The 26,380-nt window shown below is 37.0% G+C and overlaps 1 protein-coding gene across 5 annotated transcripts in view; it reads left to right on the forward strand.

Annotated features, from left to right (window-relative positions):
* The window catches only part of GABRG3 (gamma-aminobutyric acid type A receptor subunit gamma3), a 328,202-nt gene that overhangs the window by 294,588 nt on the left and 7,234 nt on the right, over window positions 1-26,380 (forward strand). For all 5 annotated transcript variants that reach the window (XM_039388838.1, XM_039388839.1, XM_039388837.1 and 2 more), the window contains 3 exons: window positions 15,160-15,312; window positions 20,844-21,040; window positions 22,529-22,558. In XM_039388838.1, coding sequence (XP_039244772.1) covers window positions 15,160-15,312; window positions 20,844-21,040; window positions 22,529-22,558 — 380 coding nt within the window. The remainder of the gene's footprint in view (window positions 1-15,159; window positions 15,313-20,843; window positions 21,041-22,528; window positions 22,559-26,380) is intronic.

The following is a 26,380-nucleotide window of genomic DNA, read 5'->3' on the forward strand; positions in this document are numbered from 1 at the left end:
TATTTTCTGACAATTTAAGGAGGTTACACCTGCCATTATCAGCTCATTAACATTATATTTATGTACAAAGACACAAAGTTTACCATAACTGATCAGCAGTGCCATAGAAACCTAATTCCAGGGGCTAAACCACCTAGGGGTTTAGCAAAATAGCCTTTTACCCAAGCAGGGCATTAGTGTATTTATTTGTATTATTCCTACTGCAAATCTACAACCTGGTACAATTTGGGGACAATGTCTAGAAAGGGTCCAGGTGTAGAACAAAATTACTGGTGAACAAGGCTCAATATATGTAGTCACAGAAAGAATACACCAAGGGAAAACAGATCCTGTTATAAAAAAACCCAAACAAATAGACTAAAACAAAACAAAAACCCCTCAACAAAAACAAAACAAACACACACACACACACAAAAAGCTTTTTTTCCCCAAAACACTTTTTATTGGAGCAAATGCACACAACAAAATTTACTTCTTGTTGACAGGTACTCCTTGAGCATCTGCTTGCACAGTTTCAATCTCTACCCTGGGCTAATCTAATGCCCTTCTTAAATGTTTTATATGTTGCAAATCACTGAAATGTCAAGAGCTAGTGTTCGGTAAGCAGGTGCTGTCAACACAGATTCAGCCAGAGCACTTGGTTACTGCACCCTTCCCAGAGTGAAACTTGAGACTAGTCTTCTTCCTTAAGCTGACTCTTCCCCTCAGGTTGATGCATACTAAACACCATGAATACTGTCTTGCTGAGAATTGTGACCAACTTGCATAAATAACGCACTTTGTTCTCCAATCTGCCTGGTGGTTTCTAAAATAGTACTCTTATTGGGGAGATATATGAAAGACTTATTTATGGTTCTTTCTCAAAGTAGACCATTGCTCAGGCAGCTCTTAGGCAAAGTAGGTCTGAAATGTGATGGCTGTTGTGTATGTGGTGAGGTGTCAAAGGTGTGTATGCTATTTAAACGAGACCCTAACCGTTCATTTCCTGAGTTTCCTTCTCACAGGACTGAATCATGTCTCCCAAGCTAGTTAATTTTAAACTGCTACCATTTTTTGCGTGTCGTATTTTCTCCCCATGTTGCATTCAGATTCATCCGTGGAAGCAAAGCTCAGGACAGAGACTTCTGGCCGGTGAGAAAAAAATATATAAATCAGAGGCTTAAATTTAGACTGCCAATGAAATTTTTTGGCTGCCCTTCACGTACTGCATTAAAAACTTCATTTTTTGCAATTCCAAGCCCTTCAGAAACTGAAACATTTCTACACTTTCTTCTTTAGAAGACTTAATTTGAGTGAAATATAGAGTGTAAGCCCCATGCTTTCTTCCTTAGTTGACCAGTACTGACAGATCCTGTTTACATATTTAAAACTAAAGTTTGTAGGAGAAAACTCTCCAAAATGCCTGTTGGTCAATCTGTGGAGTGCAGAAAGTCATGGGGGAACTTGAAAGCTGTGGATGCACAGTAGCAGTAACCCCAAAGTGATCCCAGTAAGACTGGAAATCCATCAGTACTAACAAGGCATTCCTATAGCTGCAATGTGGGCTGGTGCCAGAGCACGCTATGCTTAAAGGCTCTCTCATGCTCATCCAATTACCTGCTAAATACATGGAATAGGTGACTTAGAAACCTGTACCTCATTGATTTACAATACTGCAAAGTGCTTTTGAAAGTGCTACCACTAATATTTAAGCTGACATCAGCAGAAGATGGCTGGAGGTCACATCCTGTTGCTTAATGAAGGCAGGGCATGGTTACAAGTCCCAGGCCTGCGAAACACAGCAAGGAAGGCTGTTCATGCTGAAAACAAGCAGTTCAGCCAGAGCTATGCAGCAATTATGAACTGTCAGCCTCCAGCCTTTCCATAGCCATTCCACCAATGTAGCTCTTCAAATTTTTAACTCAGTCCTTTCAGATGGATGAACCAGACTTGGCCCTTCAATCAAAAATACATGAAAATGTAATCTTTTACAGACTCGCCACGGTGAGCAGCTCTGGTGCAGGAATGTTCTGCAGTGCAGCAGGGGATCTCAGTACACAGCAGGGGATTTCCTGAGCCAGGGAAACCCCAGGGGGTTCCTGAGACCGACCAGGAGCTGGCAGCTCATGGAAGAGTGGATAATGAGGTGTGGGCAGGGCCAGGAGAGATGTGACAGCCCTCCACTCCTACAAGGGTCTGCATGATTTATCCCTGTGGTGACCACGCCTCACCCAGACAGGGCTGCTGAGGGGAGGGATAGCAGTGTGGACCTCACACTCGGACTGGGAAGTCCTGGACCATTCTCCTGAGGCAGGGATAGGCGGAAGACCTGTGTAACATCAGGAAGGCTGAGAAGCAGTTAGATAGCTGGCTCCAAGCTCAGTCTGCAGTGGACACACAGCCCACAGACAAGCAGCCAAAAACTCTTCCACCAGCACAAACAGAAGGGAGGGGGGCAATAATGCAGAAGAATGGATGCTTGCAACAGCAAGGATCTGTAGCAGGCAGAGACTTTTCCCAAAGCCTGAGATGCCCTCACTGAACCACTTCACTGTTCTGCAGACTGAAGAGGAAAAACTTGTTACATTAGGAGAGGAAGAGTCCTGGGAGGGGCTGATAAAAGGACTGGAGCACCTCTCCTATCAAGACAGACTGGAGACCATATAGCACCGTCCAGTATCTAAAGAGGCTAAAAGAGAGAGCTGGAGAAGAACTTTGTACAAGGGCATGCAGTGATAGGATGAGTGGGAGTGGCTTCAAACTGAAAAAGTGTAGATTTAGGTTAGATATTAGGAAGAAATTCTTTACTGTGAGGATGGTGAGGCACTGGAATAGTTTATCCAGAGAAGTTAGACATTAGATAGCTAAAAAACCAATCCCATATTTAGCCATTCCCAAATGTTTCTCCTCTTATAAACAGTTGGTTGAAGTTGCTGAATTTTCAAAGATTTTCTAGTGTTACAGTCAGTTAGAATTCATCCCATGTTCTCTTTTAATTTGCACGTATCTGGCACACAGTCCTCTTCAACCAGGCCCATGTGAATAAGCACTTAGTGGTGATTCATCCATTGAAGTACAGCAGGCCACTCCACTCCCCCTCAAAACTCAGGCATTTTTAGTAATTACATGAGTATCTGTAGTTGAGGAAACTGGAATCTATGAAGTAAGAACCAAACACATTACCATATGCTCTTCAAAAAGTTAATATTGTTGAAAAAGAAATCCGTGATTTGGTCTGGCTTCACTAAACAGAATGACTTTTGGTTTTGTGTCCCAAAAACTAACTAACTTCTGGCATCAATGGATATTGATATCAGCCTGCACTATAGTTGCTCTATTCTACAATTAACTATGAATTATGAATGAAACATCACCTTTGTGTCACTGAGCCATTTACCTTGCTCATACCCTTCTTTAGAATTTTTCTCCTCTCTGCAGTTCTTTGTGGTCACTCTTCCTTTTCCAGATCACAGAGAGATAATGTAGAAAGAAGTGGACTCTTGCTCAAGAGTGAAAAGAACTATTTAAAGGTGTTTTATTGAATGCTACACAGGGAAAACTGCTGATTTCTTCATTTGCAACAGGGAGAACATTGGTAGTTTTTCTAAGAGTGTGTAATTTGACAGGACCCACTTAAAAATCAGTGCATGTTATTGTTCTGTAGTTTAAATCTTATGCAATACAGGATATAAAATGAAGAGAATTAATAATTAAGCGCAAATAATTCCCTAGAAACAACAAGGAAAGGGATATCAAGAGTCTCGGGCTAAATCTATGATTTTGTGTCTTTAAGATTTTAAGCTAACACTCTTGGCAAGTTAAACCCAACTTTATTTCCAGTTGAACTGAAATAACAAAACACTTCTTATGAAACCAAGTGAAAGTCTGAGCATAGAGTTCAAAAATTAAAAATGTTACTCATAAATAGAGATGAGCAGATGAGAAGTAGTTGGATTTGGATGAGATTTAGTCTGGCTTTTTCATTCCTCACAAAAGAACTCACAAGTATCAAACAGACTGACTAGACAGTCCAGGAAGACAGTACACTAAAGAAAAACAGCTTGGAGAAACAGGAAAAAAGGAAATGTTTTTTTAATCACAAAATTAATTTATTAATAGCAGATCATAACAAAGGCACTAGGGAGCGTGAAGGAAAAAAACCCATTCTGTTAATACCAGAGGTACAATCTGGGGAAATTAATAAAGGCAATACTCATAGCCTGATTATGAATATATATTTGAAAAGGTGATATCAATCAAATTTGAAGAGACAAAACAGTCATTGCTTGGAATGTAAGAAAGTACGATAATATTCCAGTTAGAAAGGCTTAAGTAGGCAAAGAAAGAGCTAAAATAACAGTCAGAAGTGGAATTACCTTTCTCCAACTGTCAAAGGTCTTGGAAGTAAATAAGTGTGACTGCATATGGATCAATATTATTCCTCATTCTACCAGATAAAACAGCACTCAGAATGGAAGCTTGCATCTGTTACAGACTGCCAAATGCCTTTGTAGGAAAACAAAACTTATCTACCTATAATGAGGAGTGGGAAATAATTTCACCAGATGACTTTAATCTGATAGATTATGCTAGAAAGCTCCTTCTGCAAATACTAGTATTCCTTGGAATTTCTCTTTACAATTCCTTAACAAAAATAGCATTGTCTTCAGCATGCATGAATTTGATGTGAGATGGAAAGTTAGAGTATAAAAGATAAACCAAGTCTTCCTGTTTTTTTGAATGCAAGTAATCACTTACTGACTGTGGAAAAGAGAGAGAACGATTTAACATGGATGTGAAAGTCCTTGAATGCACTCAGAGGATGGCAACAAAAGTGGTGAAAGGGCTGGAAGACATGTCCTGAGAGCAGCAGCAGAGAATTTTGAGTTGTTCCAGTTTGGAGAAAAGGAGGTGGAGGGGTCACCTCACTGCACTCTGCAGCTTCCTGAGGAGCAGAAGTGGAAATGGATGCGCTAAGCTCTTCTCCCTGGTGTTTAGTGAGAGGACACGTGGAAATGGTTCAAAGCTGTGCCAGGGGAGATTCAGACTGGACATTAGCAAGCATTTCTATACTGAGAGGGTGGTCAAACACTGGAACAGGCTTCCTAGCGAGGTGGTTGGTAGCCCAAGCCTGCCAGTGTTTAACAGTCATTTGGACAATGCCCTAAATAACAGGCTTTAACTTGCGGTCAGCCCTGAAGTGGTCAGGCAGTTGGACTAGAAGAACCTTGTAGGTCCCTTCCAACTGAAATCTCCCTCCCCTCCCCTCCCCTCTTCATTACCAGTCACTTTCCCAGCACAAACTCTTCATTAATTCCTTCTTTACTTAACATAACCTTTGTTAACTTGATAGTAATAAGTTAAAGAGCTGGGGAAAGCTTGAGGGGAAATAAAACACTTTTCTTTTTTCCCTCCTTTCAGTTTCAAAAATCTGTAAATAAAATGACAAAGTAGTTACAGGTTTTTCATCCTGGCACTGGTCTTGAGCAAAGTTATGGAACAGCTGATCCTGAGATAGGTTCATACAAAAATAGAGGGTAATATAATTAACACCAATAAACATTCATTCATAGAAAATAACTCCTGTCTAACTAACTAAATATCATGTTTTGAGCTTATACATTTCTGGTGATATAATGTACATTTGTAAGACATCTCACATGATCACATTTTGATTAGGATGCTACAATGATAAGAAAATCAATGTCCTAATCAAATTTTGACCACTTGGGAAGATTCATGACGTAGCTAGAAAAACCAAACCATTATTCATCAGGTCTTTCTGTTGAGATACTACATCTTCTGGCTTGGTGCTACTTAATACTTTTTTTTTAATGATGGAGAAGCAATAATAACATTAAGACTTGTTAAGTCTATAAGTGACACAGAGGTTGGGTGGTCAATAGTAACTACAAGTCAGATAGCTTTGTAGCTTGGATGAAAGTGCCAATAGGCATTTCTGTACTTCAGAATGTGTATTCAAATTTCAAACATGCATTTAGGATTGTAGGCTAATGATTTTGCTTTTCCAGAATTGGAGACCTGCCATTCTGGGTGCTGCAGGTCTAAAGCCTATGAGTTATTTCCTGTCAATTGATAGTTATTTCAAAATACACTCCTTGTTTGAAGGTATGGCCCAAATACTAAGCAGAGATTTTGCATATGTATTCAAAGAAGGTTATTTCCTAGACAAACAACATTTATCTTATCTGTATATGTTATGTTTATGCAGCTGCTATTAAATTAAGACCTAATTCTGCTGGCTTCACTTCAAGAATTATTTCGAAGAGTCGTGGAGTGAGTGAAAGAGAGAGATTTCTCAGAGACTGGAAATAATTCCTCATGTTAAGAGACCATAAGTGTATCTTGAAGGATAAAGGGTAGTTTATTACCACCTCTAAGTACCTGTATGAGAAAAAGAAAAAGGGTTCAACAGTTTAGCAAAGATGAATTAAGGCTCAAGGTCTGAGTTGGTGCTAGATGACTGCAAACTAAGAAAAACCCACCTGTTTTTCCCAGTGAGAACAACTAGGTATTGAAGGAATTCAAGGCTTATAGTGCAACTCTATTGCTGAAATTTTTTAAAATAATGATAGGATACCTTTCTAAAAGGTGTTCTATTTTATCAATAACTCTTGGTTTGCAGCAGTGCTTACTTCAGAAAAATCTCATACCATTCAGAAAATGCAACTAGATAATCACCATAGTCTCTTTCTGAATGGAACATGACCAATAGGAAAGGGCTTCCAGCAGTAAGATAGTATTTAAAGCTTTCAAAATATTGAAAGGGAAACTAATCTACAAGAGTGCATGCTAGGAACAGGTGAGGTGGACTAGATGTTAGTATGGATAGAAAGAAACAGGTTACCCCATTCCACGATTATATAAAAGGTGTCATACTAATATAGTACGGTCACAATGATTGTAGATGAGGACAAACTCAGGAATATTTTGGTTAAGTAAAAAGAATATCAGGTCAAGCAAAATACTTTTTTGATTTGGAGCTTTTCTTTTTTTAATGTGTAAAATTAAATTCTGAAGAAGAAAGAGAAAGCATTTTATTTGAAAATGTTAACATGGGATTTTTTGATAGCTAATTGAAAACTATTTCGACTGGTTTGTGAATTATAAACTCACCAAATCCAGTTCTGTGGGACTTGGTAACAAATTGCAGCACAAATGGGCCTCCTCCCACAAAGAACAGCTCCTGTGAGTAAGAAATTCAGTCCCAGAAATAAATGAGAAGTGATTGGCATTGACAGGTGATATAAACCTGGGGGTTCTCAGTGCTTTTTAAGAGCAAAGTGAATGCAAGAGTCATTAAAGTTATGTATCCTCAGATATCCTATGGCATTTGGTGCTGTGGAGCGTGAAAAATGTTCTGTTCGAAAAGCATTGCACAGCTCATCAATAAAACTCTCTCAGGAAAAGGTTCCTACATAAAAGAAATTAATTTACACTCCAATCCTGCATCTACTTTCACTGACATAGGCAGCTATGGCAATTTATTATTGTTTTTACTTCATCTGTTATTGTTTACTTGAAAAACAATATCTGTGGAAAATAGCAAAGACTTCTTTGGAATGGTGAGTAATGGATCATGCCATGCTACACCATATTTGTGTACTGATTTTCTCTCAGGTTGATACATGAATGCAAATGGAGATTATGTGTGTAACTTTCTACCGTTAAGGCAGAAATTGAACTGGACTGGTAATCATGAATCGAAGTCTGCTTATGGTATTATCCATTTTATTCCCATTATGTGGTTTGATGAAACTGCATTTTTGGGAGATTTTCCAATATTACTTGTACCTTACAACAGACAAATTAAAATTCCATTGTTTTCATTAGTTCCATATTTCAAATAATATATGAAATGATAATTCTTGTTGCAAAATGAAAATGTCATTATATCTAAAGATAATAGACCTGAATATCCTGAGAGCAGTTCTGATGCTCATAATACCTCATAGACAAACAACATGCTACAACTTCACATGGCTTTTGTGGGAGGAGAGCATTATATATAGTAGTACAACTGGGAAGAAAGAATAGGTGTATTTTGCATACATAATATAGCTTAAATAATATATAAACATGTAAGTATACAAATAAACAAAACATTCTCGATCATGCCACCAAACTCTAAAATATTTTTTTTCAAACATTTTATTTTTTGAATTACTTTTGTAGGTAAATTGTTTTCATGGACCTTCATTCACCTCCAGAGTACATTTAAAGTACTCCAGGGATACACTGAAATTATTGCAGCTGAATCAAAAGTAACTGTCTTTGAAACTGTCAGTATGGAATATAAAGAATTGACATGGGCACAAGAAATATGGGCTAGTGGGTTTCAAATGACTGCATGACACAATGAATTTAAAAGTCTTAAAAATGGGTCTTTTAATTATTTAATTTCAGTTCTTCATGAAAAGTTCTAGTATACAACCTATGTATGCCAGTGATACTGGCAGAAAAAGTTCAATACAAAGAAGTTAGACTTTTGAACAAATTCGGTGGTTTTCCACATTCAGTACTAAATGCCAAAATCAGAGGATGAAATAAATGTATGTGCTGGAAACATAGTCATTAACTTTTAAAAAACAGGCAATAGTTCATTTAACAAAAATGTCATTTTACAAAAATATTTTGAAAGTGCCGCTTGCTCCAAAGAAAACAAAAGTTCAGTATCCAAGGAAGAACCAACAAAATATGTAAATTATTTTATAGTGATGAAAAAGATTGATGGCTTCAAGTAAAAATGTGTTTCTCGATATTATATTCTTGCTATTATGCAAGGAAACAAACCCAGCTTAATGTCTTGCAGTTCTGCCTAGGTGGGAAGAAGTCTTGGTCTGATTTGACTTTAAAAAATATCTTGCCTTCAGACAACGTGGGATCTAGTCTTTCTTTTTAACACTCTAATCTGTCAATATTTGATTTTTATTGTGCATGCTTATGCATATATATACTTATAATTGAACATGATTCCTACAGGCACAAACAATGCTGTTGGCGTTAGTTGGTTTTTTTTCCCCCCACTGTTTACTGATATAGCAATTTGGCTAGGATAACGGGAAACTTTAACACTCATGGTGTGAATGCATGCCTGCAAAATTTGCTTTTCAGCTGTAAGAGCTGAAAGCCAAATCTGGGCTACACTGCTCCTGTACATCCATACACACACACAGCCACACATCCTGATAATGTCAAAGGCAATTATGAACGCAAATGCAGAGATCTTTGGGACACAGAAAGCTATTTTGATCTCTGTGTCTATCACTTAAGATCCTTGCCTGTGACTAGACATCTAGTCACACAGCTGCTATGGCAATACATGTAAAAATTACACCTCTAAAGATCTGTATTTTTTGTGTAGTTAAACTTTCAGTTTAAGCAGAAATGCATATAATCAGTGCCTGTTACCACTCCCAAGAACACTTATTTGAGGTGAGGTGTGAACATCTTTCTCTGCTGTACACATGCTCCCATCCAAACACAGCATCTAGGAATCACTGTGAAAATACCTAAATGCCAAAGCAGTGTAGGGAAATTTAAGACCAGCCCTTAAGTGACAGCATTACTTGTTCTTCTTTTCAGCTTGGAAGCATTTGTTCTAGACTCCTATGGAGTAAAGATTGTTCTTGGAAATGAAAACTGCTGTTGTATGCTGCATGACACATTTTAGAGGAATAACCCTGCCATTGAGTCCTCAGCATTTATTCATTATTTATATAGATGCTGAAGAAGATAAAGGCACTTTTAATGATACTTTCATGAGTCTCATTCCTTCTACATTTTTCTTCAAAAGAACTGTAAACCCCTGTTTTCCCCTTGTCTTTTTTTATTTTAATAGTAGCTCCTTTTGGAGTCATAATCACCTGTGAAGACATTAAGCTATTTCTTCTACCATTTTACTGAGTTTTTGGGTCCTCCAAAGTTCAAACTTCCTCCATACCTGGCTGGAGACATGTTAGGAGGGGATACCAGCTCTGAAGACCGACTGGTTGCTGAAGCATTAATAGTAGGCAGTGTACTTTAGGTAAACAGACGTTGTCCTGGATGACTGATCAGTGGCAACCAAACAGGTAGAAAATTTTCAGCTTACTAAGAAAGAAGGAAAACCTAGTTCTGGAAATAAAAAAACTGAGCTTTGGGAAGCAAATATCTGAAAACAGGTTGGGGAGGAAATGAATAGCTAATGGCAGGATTAAATAAGATCTTTTCCCGGCTTCCAAAAAAAAAAAAAAAAAAAAAAAAAAAAAAAAAAAAAAAAAAGCACTGAAGATTAGAAACTTAGTTGACTTACTATTATGTAAATTTGATTTATTAAGATAAGGAGGAAGATGGCTCAGTGTAGTCTCTGTGGTCTCACTTGTCAACAAAGAAATACTTGTGACACACAAGTATTGGCTTGTGTGGCTTTCTTCTGTTATCAAACTCTCATAACAACATGGATAAACCTCCCACTCCTCATTAGTATATATTTCAAGTGATGGACAATTAGCGTGTTACCTCCACCCACATGCTGAAGCTGCTCTGTTGTATCTTTGTATATCTGTCTTTGTAAAGTAATTCTTTGTTTAGCTTTTTTCTAAGGTAATTTGGATTGTAGAACTCATTAACCTCAGAGTAATGGGAGGATAAATGAAAATGTGACATAAGATAGTGTAGTGTAGTTTGAGTAAATAAATTATTTACAGCAAATAATTTTATATTTTAAATTTATTTATATTTAGTAAAATAACCATTTGCATTCTGCTAAAACATTTTACCTTTAAGGGAGCTGTTCTTCATACAACATAGGCAAAATTCTGGCAATTCAGGCAACCACATCCTTAGTCTTCAAAAGAAAAAGGAAATAGGCTATAGTTTAACACGGTCCATCAAATTCTACAGCAGTTCTTACATTAAAAATTGTTATTGTTCTAAATAGTGTCCTACTTTGAAACTAGAAACTTAGGCTAATATAAGTCCTATGGGTCACAGACAGCAGTCATCTTGGTTTCACGGGAAGCATTGTTACACTATTTCTATTACTCCAGATTTGTTGTCTCAAGGTGCATGTTTTGCTCTCACTACAGAAAACTGATCATGCCCTGTTTTGCCTCAAGATATTTTTCATTATTTCAGTGAATTGATGGTCTGATCATTCAATTAAAAGTTAGTTTACCTTCCTAGGAATATTATTTAAGTTGTTAAAAGGTAGAATTCCTCTTTGGGTTTCAAAATGAAGTTTTTGGGTATTAGGTATTCCAGTGGTCCTCCCCTAGGCAATCACTGTGTGATTACTTTTAAACCAAGTACACTGGCTTAATGATATGCCGTTTGGAAGGAGATTGTATCCCAGGTCTTTCAGAAGAGAGGAGAGTTTCTTTGTACAAATTATTTTGTTTGTATAAAGGAAGTCAGAAATGCATGTACCATGGCTACTTCTGTTTTATCTGTAGGCAAGTCTTTTCAGATATACAGAGAATAATTACTTCTAGAAGGAATAATTTGAATAATAGTCTAGTAGTATTAGTAATTATAATAATAACAACAACAATAATAATGCAGTTTGGAGTAGTGCAATGAAGAAAGTAGCCATAACACATACGTGCTGGCTTTTCTGTGTGGAAAGAGAGAATCCAGGAATCTCAACAGCAAGTGACTTGGCTGAGGATAGAACTGAAGTGGTAATTTAATTAAAAATTGTAATTTACAATCTCTATTAAAAAAAATCATTCACCATATGTTGTACAGAAACAGGCTTGCCTCTGAGAGAAGCCACAACACTGGTGCTTTCAGCTGGGGCTCTGAATTTCAACAGTGGTGATTTCCTCTTCCCATGAATATTGTCAGCAGCATTCATTGTCTCGGAGCTACATTCTCTCTAAGCATGGTTTGAATACTGTAGGAGTACCAGCAAATTCTCCTCTTACATCCACTTTGTATCACTATTACCACAGAATCAAATTGCTTGGGATATTATCTATCAGTGTGTTCCCATAAATTAGAGGGCAGCACAGAGGGTACAGTACATAAGTAAATATGCACAGCTGCTGCCTGTATGACTGGGTCTGCCTTCTTCATTGTGAGAATTTCTGTGGATCTCAGACAAGAAAATAGGTTAGTGGCTAAATGAATGTAGGATTTCATCTTCATTGGGTGCTTGTTATACATCTGTGGGTCGTTGTTGGATACCTGGGAATTTGCAGCTTTTTGTAAAATTTTACCAAGTCACAGTTCCTTTGTTTATCCAGCTGGAAGGATGTCCTGCAGAAAAGGTGAAAAGTTCTGTTGCAATAAGCATTGGGAAAGGAAAAAAGGAAGGAAGGAAGGAAGGAAGGAAGGAAGGAAGGAAGGTGGAGGAGAACAGAGGAACAAGCAGAGAAGGAGTTGTGCATATCCTAAAGGATAAGGACATCAACTTTAACTGTGAAACCAAGGAGGAAAATAACTAAAATACCCTTTAAAAGGTTAAGAAAGTTATTATATTTAAGAAAAATAATCTTAGTACCCTCACAGAAGTTGCACAATTTAGCTCTCATCATGGAATCAAGGGTTGTGATAAACTCCTTGGATGATCTGCAAGTGTCTACAATGGTTTTGTCCACATCTGAGCCACTCACTCTCATTTTTTAATCATGGGAGAGAAGGGGAAATATTTTGGATACATTTACCTTCTAAAATTTACCTCTAAAACAGACAAGAAAAAGCATACACTGAAAGTACCAGTTTCTTTCCACTGGAGGCTACAGTGTGCAGCCATCTGTAGAATTTCCCTTCCAGATATCTAAAATCACAGGAAATGAATTCTACCTGAAAGACACTAAATCATTTCATGACTAAATGTGGTGATGGACTCTCTACATCATGCAGTTTTCTCCCACTCTCAGTTTATCAGGTTTATTTTAGTTGAAGACCTTGGAAGCAGCGACTCTGCCTTACTCTCCCAGTACTCTCAATTGCTGTACTGGGTATCAGGATCACACTATTGAGTGGAGCAGTGACCTCTGTGGGTACTGGAATTGTGTGTATCATATATCATTGTATACAATGAGAAGTCTGCAGATTGCTTGATTTTATACCATTTTCAAGCAGCTTTTATACAGTAACTAAATAAGGGAAATGTAAAGGCTTGGCATATTTCCTATAGAGTCTTTGATTTAATTTTTTGCTCATCCTTCTACCTTAGCAGACTATGTATGAAACACTAACATTTTCTTGAAATTTTTCAGTTGGTTCATGTCAGTAGAAGCACTGGTTTACACTGTGCCTGATTCCTTACACCTGTTTCTATGAAATGATGTCAGTTGCTGTGGTGTTTCTTCAGTGCAGCAAATCAGTCTAATAATAAGCCATCAGAACCTATGGTTACTAAACCACAGCAATTCCGTGGTGCCATTTTCTGCATGGAGAAAAGTGCTGGGAATTAGTGTAATGAAAATAACCCTTAGCCTGTAGAAAAACCCACAAGGCTTACTATGTCGTGAGGTACTGCAATACTTCCTGCTTGTAACAGCAGTGAGCTCTATTATTAAAGCTCTGTCTCATAATGCCAAATACACAAGACTTCTGAAATGACTGTCCAACTTCTTGGGGTCACACACTTTTCACTGGCACAATACTTTTCAAAATGTACACATTCATCTAACAAAGGCATTATGGAAACAGAGGGTTATCAAACTCTTCCAAATATATCTATCTCAAACTGATGTACTCAACACATAGGAACTTTTCCTTTTGAGACATTGTTTTAAGTTTCTTTCTCCAGTTCCCACAATCAGATTTTTATTTACCTTTAACTTTGTAGTTTATGATAATTCATTGATTTTACAGTGCTTTCAGAGGTGCTTTGGATGGAAGTTATTCTTACTGAATGAATTTCTTTTCTACGTAATATTTAGCTATAGTCAAATTATCCACTGTATTAAATACATTTGTTTATATGCTCTCTGTTACTGGAAGATTAAGCTTTAATTTGCCTCAACTAATAAACCCATTATCCCTCTACTTGGGCAAGTTTATGTACATTCCTTGGGGGATTAATCTGTATGTGCTACCAATTTCTTCATTCCCATGGTTTGCTGTAATAGGATGTAGTCAGTTAGCTATAGTCACTTAGCTATTGCAAATGATGCCTTCTGTAATATCAAACTGTAGAAAGTTAAAGTTTATAACAAGAAGCCATATAATTTATTAGGCCAGGTCTGATGTAGTCAGACAAAGCCCCGTAAAAATTCTCTATCTCTTCTTCACATCTGAAATGAAGCAACATACTTCAAACAAAGTACAGAAATTGGTCACAGTTTAGTTTTGTTACTGTTAATCACTGTGACTGAGAGAGAAGGATAGCCAACATCTATGGAGCTGAGGGAGTTGTTAGTAAGGACAGAGGTGATAAGGTTAGTACCCTCTAGTGAGGAGAGAGAGAGGCACAGATTATTATTCCCTATGGTGTCACAAGGGTTAGCAGAAGAGATACTGCAAAAAAAAATCATATAATGTGAGATAAACTAGCCTTCTTACTGAGCTCTTGATTTTACGGTTTTTACTATCCAGCAGAATAATAAACTTTATATCCAGACTGCCCTACTGAAGATTTACAGTTATCAAAAAAGGCCACAACTGTTTCAAAATGAAGGAATGCTGACAAAAAGAGAGTCTATCATCAGCATTGAGGCTCTAGTGTCTCTAAATGACTTCTTATTAAGGGCATATTCATGTGCATGCTAGACTTGCCATAAAGACCCCTACTTTCTGATTCATATCTCAAAAGAAGATAACGGATGTCACTCAAACCTGAAATTAGGGCATGGAAGACACAGTCCGCAAAAGCAAGGATTCTGTGTGCCTTGGTTACAGAATCTGGTGAATGATAATATCTTCATGTTTGTGGTCATAAAGCCATCCAGAAATATCAAGTCTGGAAATTCAAGATGCCTTTCAAAACTTTACTCATCCAAAATGATTACTAACAGGTAATTTCTACAGACAGCTAAAACTTAAGGAAATTAAAATGACATAGTTTACTTAAATTTCACGTGAACAATACTACACAGATGCTGTTGAAACACTAAAAAACATTTCATTTGAGTGTTTTTATAAAGTTTAAAATATTAGCAGATCAGTGAATAACTGTCTGTATCGCACCACAATGTCAATTTATTTTCTGTGTTATTATTGCAGGTGATTATGTAGTCATGACTATATACTTCGACTTAAGTAGAAGAATGGGATACTTTACTATTCAAACCTACATTCCCTGTATATTAACAGTTGTTCTTTCCTGGGTATCCTTTTGGATCAAAAAAGATGCTACACCAGCAAGAACAGCATTAGGTAAGTTTTTAATATTACCCTTTTCTTCTGTCTTTGTGATGTTCCTATACTACCATTTGAAAGTGTAAGCTTCCTTTCAAAGAGACCACTGTACACTTTGGATTATTGCTACTAGGTCTTGCAGACCCAGATCTACTTATCACTGAAACCTCTGGTTCTCTTCCTGTAACAGGAAGAAATTAAAGAATTAAGAGTATACCAGTCTGACCCTTTGGATGACACTGCCACCTATTTTGCATAAATCTCTTGAATTAATATCTATCTCCTTGTTCTCACTATGACATCTTAGTGACATTTTTGAAGAATTAATTACTTGCACTGCTGGTTCCGTCCCTTCTGAAACTCTTCACCACAGGGAATTGTGTCTTATATATGCACAGAAAACTGTGGGATATAATAGCATTAACTCATGAAAAGTCTTTTAGATTGTATGCTTGAAGTTAGGCTTCACGCTGGGTATATTCATATTTTTCATAGATTGTGGAGATTTATGGTGGTTTAGGTTTTCCAGAAGCTCATTTATGTCAGGACCAGCCTGTGCATTTTGGCAATGTGCTTTAGAAATGTTGACTTAGACACTTGGAAATTTATTCTTATGTCTAAGGAAAACCTGCAGGTTTTGCCAGCATTAAGGATACAAGTCTATATAACTGCCAATTATAGGTGTACATCAGAACCAAAGGAAAAACAACATCTTAGTTCAGGTTGTGGTTGCCAGGTCTGCCTGTACAAACTGATTCAGAAATCTACCAGCCTAGGAAAAAAGCAGAGGCTATGTCAAGTTTTGCATGTCTGTTTTCAAGGATAGAGGTTACCATTCCCAGCTACAGATTGCATCATTCTGCTGGAGTTTGTTATGAGGTGGATCCATTTTTCTGGGGTTATTTTAAAAGAAAGGAGTATTCAGTCCTCACTTCTTTCATGTGAGTGCCAAAGTGCTGTTAAACCTTGGCTCCAGCAACATGACGGACCCTTAGATTGACAGTTACTCTGTGACGTCCAGGACAGCAAAAAGACCACAGAGCAGCTGTACAACTGCCTGTTTCTGGCTGTGTAGACTTGCTTCTGATAGCCAGAAAATTGAGCAATAGGTCTTTAGTGTACTTCTTTGCTGAACGCCTTTCTTCTTAATTTGGGTGGCTCAGGGGAGATAAGGAAAGACTGACCATGCTCCATCTTTTTAAACAGGGAGTCTGAAGCCCCATGTGTGGGCAGAGTCACAGAGCATCCATTTGGGTTATCCTTCTTAATGCATAAGAGAAAAGAGACCAAAGACATCTAACAGTTTGCATTACTGATTTGCCATAAGCAGTGTTCATATCCTGTTCCTGACGGTGGTTCCCCACACCACACAGCTCAGTTTTCCAATTAATTAGACAGAGAAGTAGGTTAGATCACTAATCACTTCACTCTCTCAGCCAGCAAGAAGTTCAGACAAAAATGTATTCAGCTGTAGTCATGAATTTGGAGTAAGAACATAAAAATGAGATGTTCCAAGGCTATATTCAATGGATATCATGACTCACTGCTAAAACTCCAATGGAGAACTAAATTAATAGGCTAAAATACAACTTTTCTATAAATGAAGTCAAATAAAAAATAAATAATATATACATGGGTCACTTTTTGTGCAGAGTCCAATTGTTTCCAAATTAGCAATGGCCTGTTGATTCTTCAGATGCAGTAAGCGGTTGTTCCTATTTTACTGTAGGTCTGCTTGTATAATGCAACTTATAAATCTGTCTGAGCAACAACACACATTCACATTTGGTTAGTGGCACATGGTGAAATTGTGAGTAATACAGCCAAAGGCAAACTGCTAAAATTTTCCTACTAATTAGTTGAAATTAATTGTTGACTCTGTGCACCAAACCGTATCCACGTATAGCTGCATTAATGTAAAGGGCTAGCATTAGGGAAATATTTCACTGTCTGAAATTAATGAATAATTTCCTAAGCTATTAGCAACTACTCACGGTTATATGAAGGATAGGTTTTACTTTCTGAATAATGTTAAGTAATAAACTACTTCTGTGCTAGGGAAAAAAATTAATTGGGCTATAGGACCGTAGGTATCCTTTCAGCAGTACTGTCCAGAGGCATCAAAGCGCTCTTTAAAAACTTGGCATCATAGTCCCCTTTTCACATGCACTTTGAGGGACCAAGGTCCAGAGTGGCAATGAGACTAACTCCAGGCCACCTGAAAATTCAGTGGGAAAATGAAAGTAAAATTTGAGCTTTGGATGAGAACTGTGTTTTGTGATCCCAGGTTATTCTGGTCTTCATTCAAAGACAGGGAAAAAAAAGGGTCTCTTCAATATCTACTTGTCTCTAGTAATCAGAATGATCTCACGAAGTTCATAGTGAAGAACAGCCAGCAAGTGCCTGAAGAAAAGTTATGAATTGGAAAAGAATATGTTGTTTTCCTTGAGGATGAAGGGAATTAAGTTAAACTGAATCTTTCATCCCAGTTTCCCCCTACTTTTCAAATTGGGTATAATGTGTAATAGGACCAGGAAGTTACTACAGGGCAACTTCAAACTGCAGTTTAAAAATGTTTTCTTGCAGTATATATACCTGCATCATTTGACATCCCAGACAGTAGTTTTTGTTTTATCAAATAGCATCTTTGATATGGAATTTACTCAGAGAATATAATGTACTCAGAGAACAAACTTGTATGTTCATACTTACACTTTCTATCTGAAAATTCTGAAATCAGGTTACTTCAAAGCTGTCCTTGGATGATATTAAAATTCTGTTGGAATAAACAGTTCATGAGCACTGTGAATTTCAGTAACAGATGCAAAGCTCACTTTGTGATACGTGACTCCACAAAGTGAGAGACTTACCAATTTCATCTGGCAAGACTTATTGCATTTGAAATTACTCAACAAACTGAATTTTCTTAGCATGAGACATAAAATGAGCTAAAATGAATCTAGATATTATATTTGGAAATAATGATGTTCCATTTTATTCATACATACATATCTATATTCTGGCTTGTAAATGCATAGGAATACGAAACTATCATCTGGTGCACCTTCTTGCCCTTTCTTCTCTGTATCTAACCCCAAAAACTCATTTTAGTACTTTAAGATTTGTGCTGGTGTGCTAGATATGAAATTGATACACTAGATAGAATTTTCATTATTTCAAAAACTCAATGTTTTTTAGTGGTGTGAGCTAGAATCCAGTCGAGCATGATTTGAGCTGGTGTTTCATTCAGGCTTAAGGCATGGATATAGGATGCAGGCTGAGTCGAGGACTTAAATACTTAAGCACAGAGGGTCATGGTAGTTGTTTTTTCACTTCTCTGCCTTCCTGTCCATGGTCAGTTTGGAAGCTAGTCATAATTACAGATACCTGCACAGATAATGCAGTTATACCTCCATTTCAGTAAAAATTGAAGAAAAATATTCCACTGTCAATACAACATTCAGAAATATTGCAGGCTTTTCAAAAATGCTTTTGAGCACTGCAAGGGTTTTTCTCCCTTTTTTCTCTTTCTAGCCTTTTAATAAAAACTGTCCTATTGCTGGATGAGTGAGAAATAAAAACTTTTATTTGAGTCCAAGTAAACAGGACACTGTATATTGCACTGGAAGAACTCTATATGTTTTGAGGAATTTTTTAAAGGTAGCAAAATACCTGAAGACAGGTGCATGTACATGTGGCTCTGAAAAGGACAAATTTGTGTTAGAAATCTAAATGTGAGTTAGAAATTCTTAAAGAAGTTCATTTTATGTTGTAGAGTATGTCATAGTCTGGATGCAGTTCTTTCGAAGTTAGTGACTCCCAAGGTCATACAGAAAGACTAATAGCCTGTAGCTAATAAGGACCAAATCAAGGCCAGTGAGTCAACACCTTTTGCAGTTGGACATCTTTCCAGTTGTCTACCATGATGAATGCCTAAGCATGGTCTTTGGCTCTGGAGCTTTTTCAGAGCGTCAGCTAGCTACAGAACTGATGTTGAGGGGTCTGGAGAGGTTGCTGGATCATGGCAGCCATGTCTGCTGATTTTGGGAGGTGGCACAGATGTCAGGAAATGGAAATATTTTCCCAATAGCTTGTAGATGTCCAAGGTACACACAGTCCATACTTCCCACTTCCTGTCAGCATTGCGTTAATCTTGATTATTGACTCGTGGGTTTTTTCAGAAACTTTTTGTTAGTTTGTTTCTAGGTAAGGGATATTTAAGGAATTCAATTACTTATTAATCATTGTAGATGAAGGTTGAGACCTGGGCAGTAATCTCCCTTCTGGCTTTTCCAGGGAATTTCTGTTGGTTTAAATGGAGAGGGTTATTCTTGTGAATCATTGTAGCTTCTATCAAACGTTACAAATCAGAGAGGGACAAACCTTCATAAAGAGAAAGTACTCAAAAGTAATCCACAGGTACTTCTTTCTTTCTTGAGTGCTCTTTGTGAGAAGTAATTTTACTATAAGGCATAATTTCATTCAGCCCTTGACATTTCAAATGCTGTGAACCATTGTGAAGTATCACTTTAACTATAAAAAAGAAAGATTACCTTCTGGTTATGTTGTTTGTAAAGCAGATTCTCTCTTGAGATGTATTTGAGTGAGAGCTTTATATTTTTTCCCAAGCCATTGAGAAGTTTTATTTTTCTTCTGTCAGAAGACTTACAGTTCACAACAAATGATTAAAAGTATCAGTCCAAGCTGGGAATGAAAAGACTTCTGTTCCTCAGGAATTAAGAGAAAATATATGAATCACTGGCACTTACATGACTGACATGACATAGATTTAATTCTAGGACTAGTTTTATTGTTTTAGATATTTCACACTAATTAATTCCCATTATATTCATTATTACTAAATCAATCTAAGAAGTGATGCTTTGTATGAATTAAAAAGGCTCTTTCCATTAATGTTACATCTGAACATTATGTATGAGAGTCTTAGACTGAGCAAGTGACATTGAGACATTTCCTTACTCAGAAGGAAAATAGCGGTGGAGGTCTCCCAAGGAAGCAGTGGTGTGAAAACATACTTTCAGAATTCATGGTCAGAATTTTGCAGCAAAATTTCTTTTCTTTTCTCCCTCCACCTCTTTTTCTTTTTTGAGTACAAGATTTTTCATGAGAACAATACTACTGCAGAACAGATTTCCTTCATTGTTTTCTAGATTTCTTATTTTTTTTATTTTTCTGGGTTTAGTATCTTTTCTGTTTTATACTTTTCTTGAAAAAGTTCATTCTCTCCTTCTCCTTCACCCCACCTGCAATCTCACTGGGATCAGGAAAAGCACAAGATGAAGAAGAGCATATTGAGAGGCGTGGGAATGTCACTTTTGCAAAGATGAAAATAAACTAAGAAAATCTTTGTTTACAAAATAATATTGGCTCTACTGCTGTTATTTTCTCTTAGTTTTTAATTCTACTAAAGGAAATTAATTAATTACTTGGGTACATTCTGGATTTGTTTAGTATGTTTATTTCCAAAGATTGTTCTGTGATACGGATAAATGGTGTTGCATACAATTAAATCAAGTTTCTCTCTGCAGGCATCACTACAGTATTGACCATGACAACTTTGAGTACCATTGCAAGAAAGTCATTACCCCGTGTCTCCTATGTCACCGCTATGGATTTGTTTGTGACTGTATGCTTTCTATTTGTCTTTGCTGCTCTGATGGAGTATGCCACGCTCAACTACTACTCAAGTTGCCGGAAACCAAGCTGTACTAAGAAGAAAAAGTCGGTAAGATGGGAACATTTAAATTTCTTTTCATATGCAGTTCAGAGAGTGGATAATCATTCAGTGATAGCCTGTAATGCCACGACAGTCCACTCCTCCAAGATTTTCCCAGTTTCCGGTGTGATCTGCCCTGAAAGAGGACGGAAGAGTTACCTCCAATAACAGTAGAAGCAGTTATGTGCCTTCTCAGTGAGGTCTGTTCCTAATAGAAGTAGCCTGCTGACCATGAAGCAGCAACCCTACCTACGTGTCTTTTGTCCTCCATTTACTGTGCTGGTAATCATAAAGGGCTCCCACTGAAACAGATTGCATAGCTTGTTATACAAATATATGCACATCAATATATATTCAGTGCATTGCTATTTCATGGTTTAACAGGTCTAGAAATATTTATGAACTTCACAAACAGAATTTCCATGTCTCTACTGGGAACCAGCACTTTTTTTAGCCCTGTGCACAAAGGCACATGTTCAAAAAAAAAAAAAGGAGGTCACTATACATGGCTGCATTTTTGGCCAAAAAACTACTTCCAAGTGTAATACCCAGAAACATACAGAAGTTGTTCATTTACAATCAATTAAAACAATCATGCAAGAAGAATTGCCTGGTATACTTCATAACTGACTATGGGAATGAGAGGGGGCAGTTTAACAGAGACAAAAACCTCAGTGTAAACACAGGGAAGGGGGTTCTCCTCTCAGGATCAGTGAACACATCTTATGTGTTCAAAATCAGTAATTGAAGATGTTGGATGTTATTGTACATAATGGAGGAAATAAGGACATTTGAAATCAGAAATCTAAGCCAAATAGGAAAAGTGTGAAGGAGGAAGAGACAGAAGGCTAAATTTAGGGAATAATAGGTCATGAGATAAAAAGGGATTGAATGAAGTGCTATAGAAAATGATTGAATGAAGAACTAATGAAGGAAAAGTTGAAACAAATATGGTACTAGAAAAAGCTGAGAAAGCCACAGACTTAGTCAATGAAAACTCCATTAAACCTATAATAGCTTTTTGTAAAATGTGTTGCACACAAGAAGCAAGAGTGTTACCAAAGGAAAAGTATGAGACAATCAAAATGAACTTGCTAATGATCAGACTAAAGTTGCCATCCTTTAGAAAGACTGAATTAGAAACTCATATCTTTGTTAGTAGGATGTATTTCCAGACATGAATGAAGATGAGGGAAAGCATGCAGAATTGATTGGATTTAAATTAATACCTGAACAAATGCTCACTTAGCTATTGTTTGATAGATAAACAAACGTAATGATTTGAGTAAAAATTTTAACTGTATGGAAACTAGGTGCACATTCTGCTGAGCTTTCAAGTTTTCAAGTGTACAGATTATTATGTTGAATATACAAAACACAATTATGAAGTCTTTTATGAACAAATGCATTGGTTCAAGGAATGCTATTGAACTTAGATGCGTATGAAGCAATAAGTATGTTTTCTTCTGAATAATTCTTTTGCTATCTTTCTTTAAGCTACCTGATGTAAGTTTTGGTCATGTGATGGTAAGTAAACTACATTATTCAGTGAGAGCATTGGGGGTATGAATTTGTGGTTGACATTTACTTGAACTAATTCCCAAGAAATCTGTGTTGCTATGTTATGCTTTACCCTGACTTCACTATAAATATTGTTTTGCTTTTTTGGTAAAAGGTCAGTGTGTTTTCAGCTGCGGCAGAGGAACATAGCTGCCTCTTTCTATAAGAACTTACCAAGTGATTTGGGAGGGAGAAGGGTCAAGTGTAGAACATTGTGTGTTATTTTTACATCAGGAATTTTGTGTATCTGCTTTATATAACACTGCAGCTTCTTATTACATTTTATAAAAAAGTAATAAGCTCAAGTTATGCCATAAACTTATACGGAGTTTTAACTAAAATAGTTCATTTATGCATATCTGCAAAATCTTTAGCAAGCTTGCAGCTGGATTTTCAAATAATTCAGGCACACAAGTTAAATACAATTAGTTGTACTATATCTAGAAATGGAATATGTACAGCGGCAATAAAGTTGAAACAGAGCACAAAATAAGTGTCTGTAAGTTGTATGAAATCTGAAACTGGAATGTATGCTGTAATACATATAAATATAAAGCATACAGAAACATACAGAAGGTAAAGTTAATTAGCTGGTTGAATGTTATCAGATAAGAACAGAGTCAGAACTGAAACACTGTTTTTTGCATTTCTTGGTTGGGATATGATGAAGTTTGTAATTTACAACTGCTAGCTCCATGTTACTAGCCCACCTTTTACAAATAATATTATACAACTTCTTTTTTTAATTTGAGTTTTCTGATGTATTTGAAGAGCTTGTATAGCTTTGAAAGTCTGCTCATTGAAAATTAATGTTTTCCAGAAATCACTGTATTTATACACTCTCTACTGATGTCATTCCTTTGACAGAGTTTTCTGAAAGATGAAGTTAAAAAGCCACATTGAATGGGTAGTGGCACTTTACTTTTTCCAATTAAAAATGATGAGGAAAAGATACACGGTTAAAATTACATTAGGGTTTAACAGCCTAGGGTTTAACTAGTCAGTCTGATTTGCTTGGAAATTATCTCCAGCATTTTCAAGTTTCTTACTCACTCTTTTCTTTTTTTCATCGTGACAGATATTGAACAGGGCCGTTTTTTTATACATAAACAACTTCTCTGTTCAAATTATAGCTTAAATTGCTAAAAGAAGCAGTGTCTCTGGCTCTTAAGACATCATTTTATCGTTTCCATCCTTGTAATGATGATACCTGAAAGATGAGATTTACCAATCTTAGTAAATCCGTGTTCAGGTAATCCCACCTCTTTTTTTTCCTCCTGGAGAACACATTTAAATCTTGTCTGAAATAATGGTATTAAGCATGTTTAACACTGCATCTGAACTGCCTTGTCCAAGGCAGACCACCAGGGTGGGACTAGGCTGATGCCCACTCTGCATGCACTACTCTCCTACCAACCTAGCTCAACTGGATACACAGAACACAGCGGGGACTATCCACCTTCTCCTGGTATTGTCACCTCAAGACACTTCCTGGCTGACAGAGATTCAAACAACCAGATTAGTCTCTCTGTATTATCAAATCCACAAATGTATCCACAAATGTATCCACAAATGTGGATAGAGCCTTCCCAAATCTTCGTTCGCAAAGCCTAGCCGTGATGATTATCAGGGCATTTATTTTATCTGCTGTCATGAGCAGATAGTTGATATAACAAAACAACAACAAAATCCCAAGGCTACTGACAGACGAAAAAGTTTCCTTTGCAGAGCCAGAGCACTTATTTATCTTAATTTACCAAAATCTAACTTAGCCTTTCTTCTTTTTGACATAAATATTTTAGCCAGGCATGGAAAATTTCAGTCCCTGAGTAGGAAATTTTCATAAGACTTGCAATAAATTTACAATATGTGACCCAGGGGTATAGCAGAATTCCACGTATACTCTAGTCATAATTTTTTTCTCCTCGAAGTGCTACAGTCAAAAAAAGATTGCTTGTGCAATAATCTTTTTCACCTAGCTCCTGCTTTTTATATGGCAGGGGTTGAACTTTCTAGGAGAAGAGGTGGAACTTGGTAGGAGCATGTAAAATAGAATTATGTAGGGTAGAACATGGGACAGGCTTAAACATATAAGGGAACATGGGACATTTAAGGAAACTACTGCATTGCAGCAGGATTTAACCAATGGGGAAACAGGATTTTAAGTAAATAGGGAACAATACAAAAATAGGGAAAATACAATAAACTCTCAAAATGGGGAAACCCGATGTCGCAACGATTATAAAACAGTCCAGAAAATGTCAAACAGAGGTTTCAGGAACTTCATCTCCGTCTTCCACTCTCAAGTTATCTCTCCATTTCTGATAATCTCCCTCAGACTCATCTCGCACATGGCAACACATTGTAAGACTCTGAAATCATCCACCCAGAACTTTACAAATGAGAGAGAGGACCATAAGGGTGTAATTTCTGTCATCTAATCTGAGAGATTCAGTTATTCACCACAAATAGATTTGCAATAATTTGCTCCTAAACTTCAATCTCCTTGCAGTCCATAGCAAAATGCACCTGAGAGATTTTAGCCGTTTACTTACAGTGAAATGAATTGTGTCCACAAGTAATTGACTGGATTCCATAGGGCAGTTGTTCAGATGTAGTTAATCTATGTTGATACCAACACATAAGCAGAGAGGTGCCACATCCAGTTCTTAGCTCAGGGACCAGGATTTTTAGTGAGATGGGTAATATTACCATGTGCCAAACCCAAAGAAAGAAAATGAAGTCAATAGAAAAATAAAAATTTCCGCTGGGGCACATCAGTCATATCATCGATGTTTTTCATATCTGGCATGAAAATTTTCAGATACATTCCTGTCAACAGGAAATGCTGAGTACTTTGTATAATAAGTGTGGAGGCAAGGACCTAGAGCATCCTCCTGAATGCAAGCAAGTGTGACTTAGTGCATAGCCAGCATCCTCCTGCAGGCAAAGCTCAGCACAGTCACAGAGAGAGGAAGGGCCCCTTAGGTAGAGAAAACTGTGCTGACAGGGCTGGTGTCTGCTTGTCAGGGCGGTGCAGACAGGCAGCAAAGCTGATGGGACCTTTTCTAGTGATGTCAGTGGAGGAGGTGACATTTGTGAAGATTAAATGGATAGCTTAATGAGAAGGGAGACTATTGTGAGAAAGCATCCTTCCTGAAAAGAAAATTATGTGACAGAAAAGCTGACAAAGTGTAAATAGGGAGTACATTGAAGAAGGAGAGGTCTGTAGGAGCGAATGGTACTGAGAGGATGCATTATTAACAAAGTGTCTTGTTTCTGAGCATGGCTAGTGTGATAAGCACTAAGGGGACATGCCTAGAGATGACATTTTGAAATCCTGTACTGAAATGATCCCTATTTGTTGCTGACCATATCTGGTTTTATAAATCATGATAAAGTTAAGAGGCAGTGAATGCATCTATGCTAAGTGAAGGTCATTTTATAATTAAATGGAGAAGGGGGATATTTCCTTATTTTTCGGAATCCATTCTTAAATGTAGTGGCTGCAAATGTTTAAAACAACTTGCAGATAATGTTCTGACAGGTAAGTGAACTCATAAGTGTGAAGAAAATTATTACTGGGAAATATATTCTTAAGTTACCCAAGTAGGAAATACACCTAGAATTATTTAACTTACCACTCCACAATATCTTTACAGAAATTCATCTGAAAAGGCATCTTTTGAGGGAAAGAAAGATGCTCCTTAAATCTAGAATTCTTAAATATTGACCACTTATTCTCAGCTCCTGTGATTTTTCCCATGATTATTAATTTGGTCTTCATCA

Source organism: Pipra filicauda, unplaced genomic scaffold, assembly GCF_003945595.2.
Source record: "Pipra filicauda isolate LSUMZ 115617 unplaced genomic scaffold, ASM394559v2 scaffold68_size4259465_pilon, whole genome shotgun sequence".
Taxonomy (NCBI): domain Eukaryota; kingdom Metazoa; phylum Chordata; class Aves; order Passeriformes; family Pipridae; genus Pipra; species Pipra filicauda.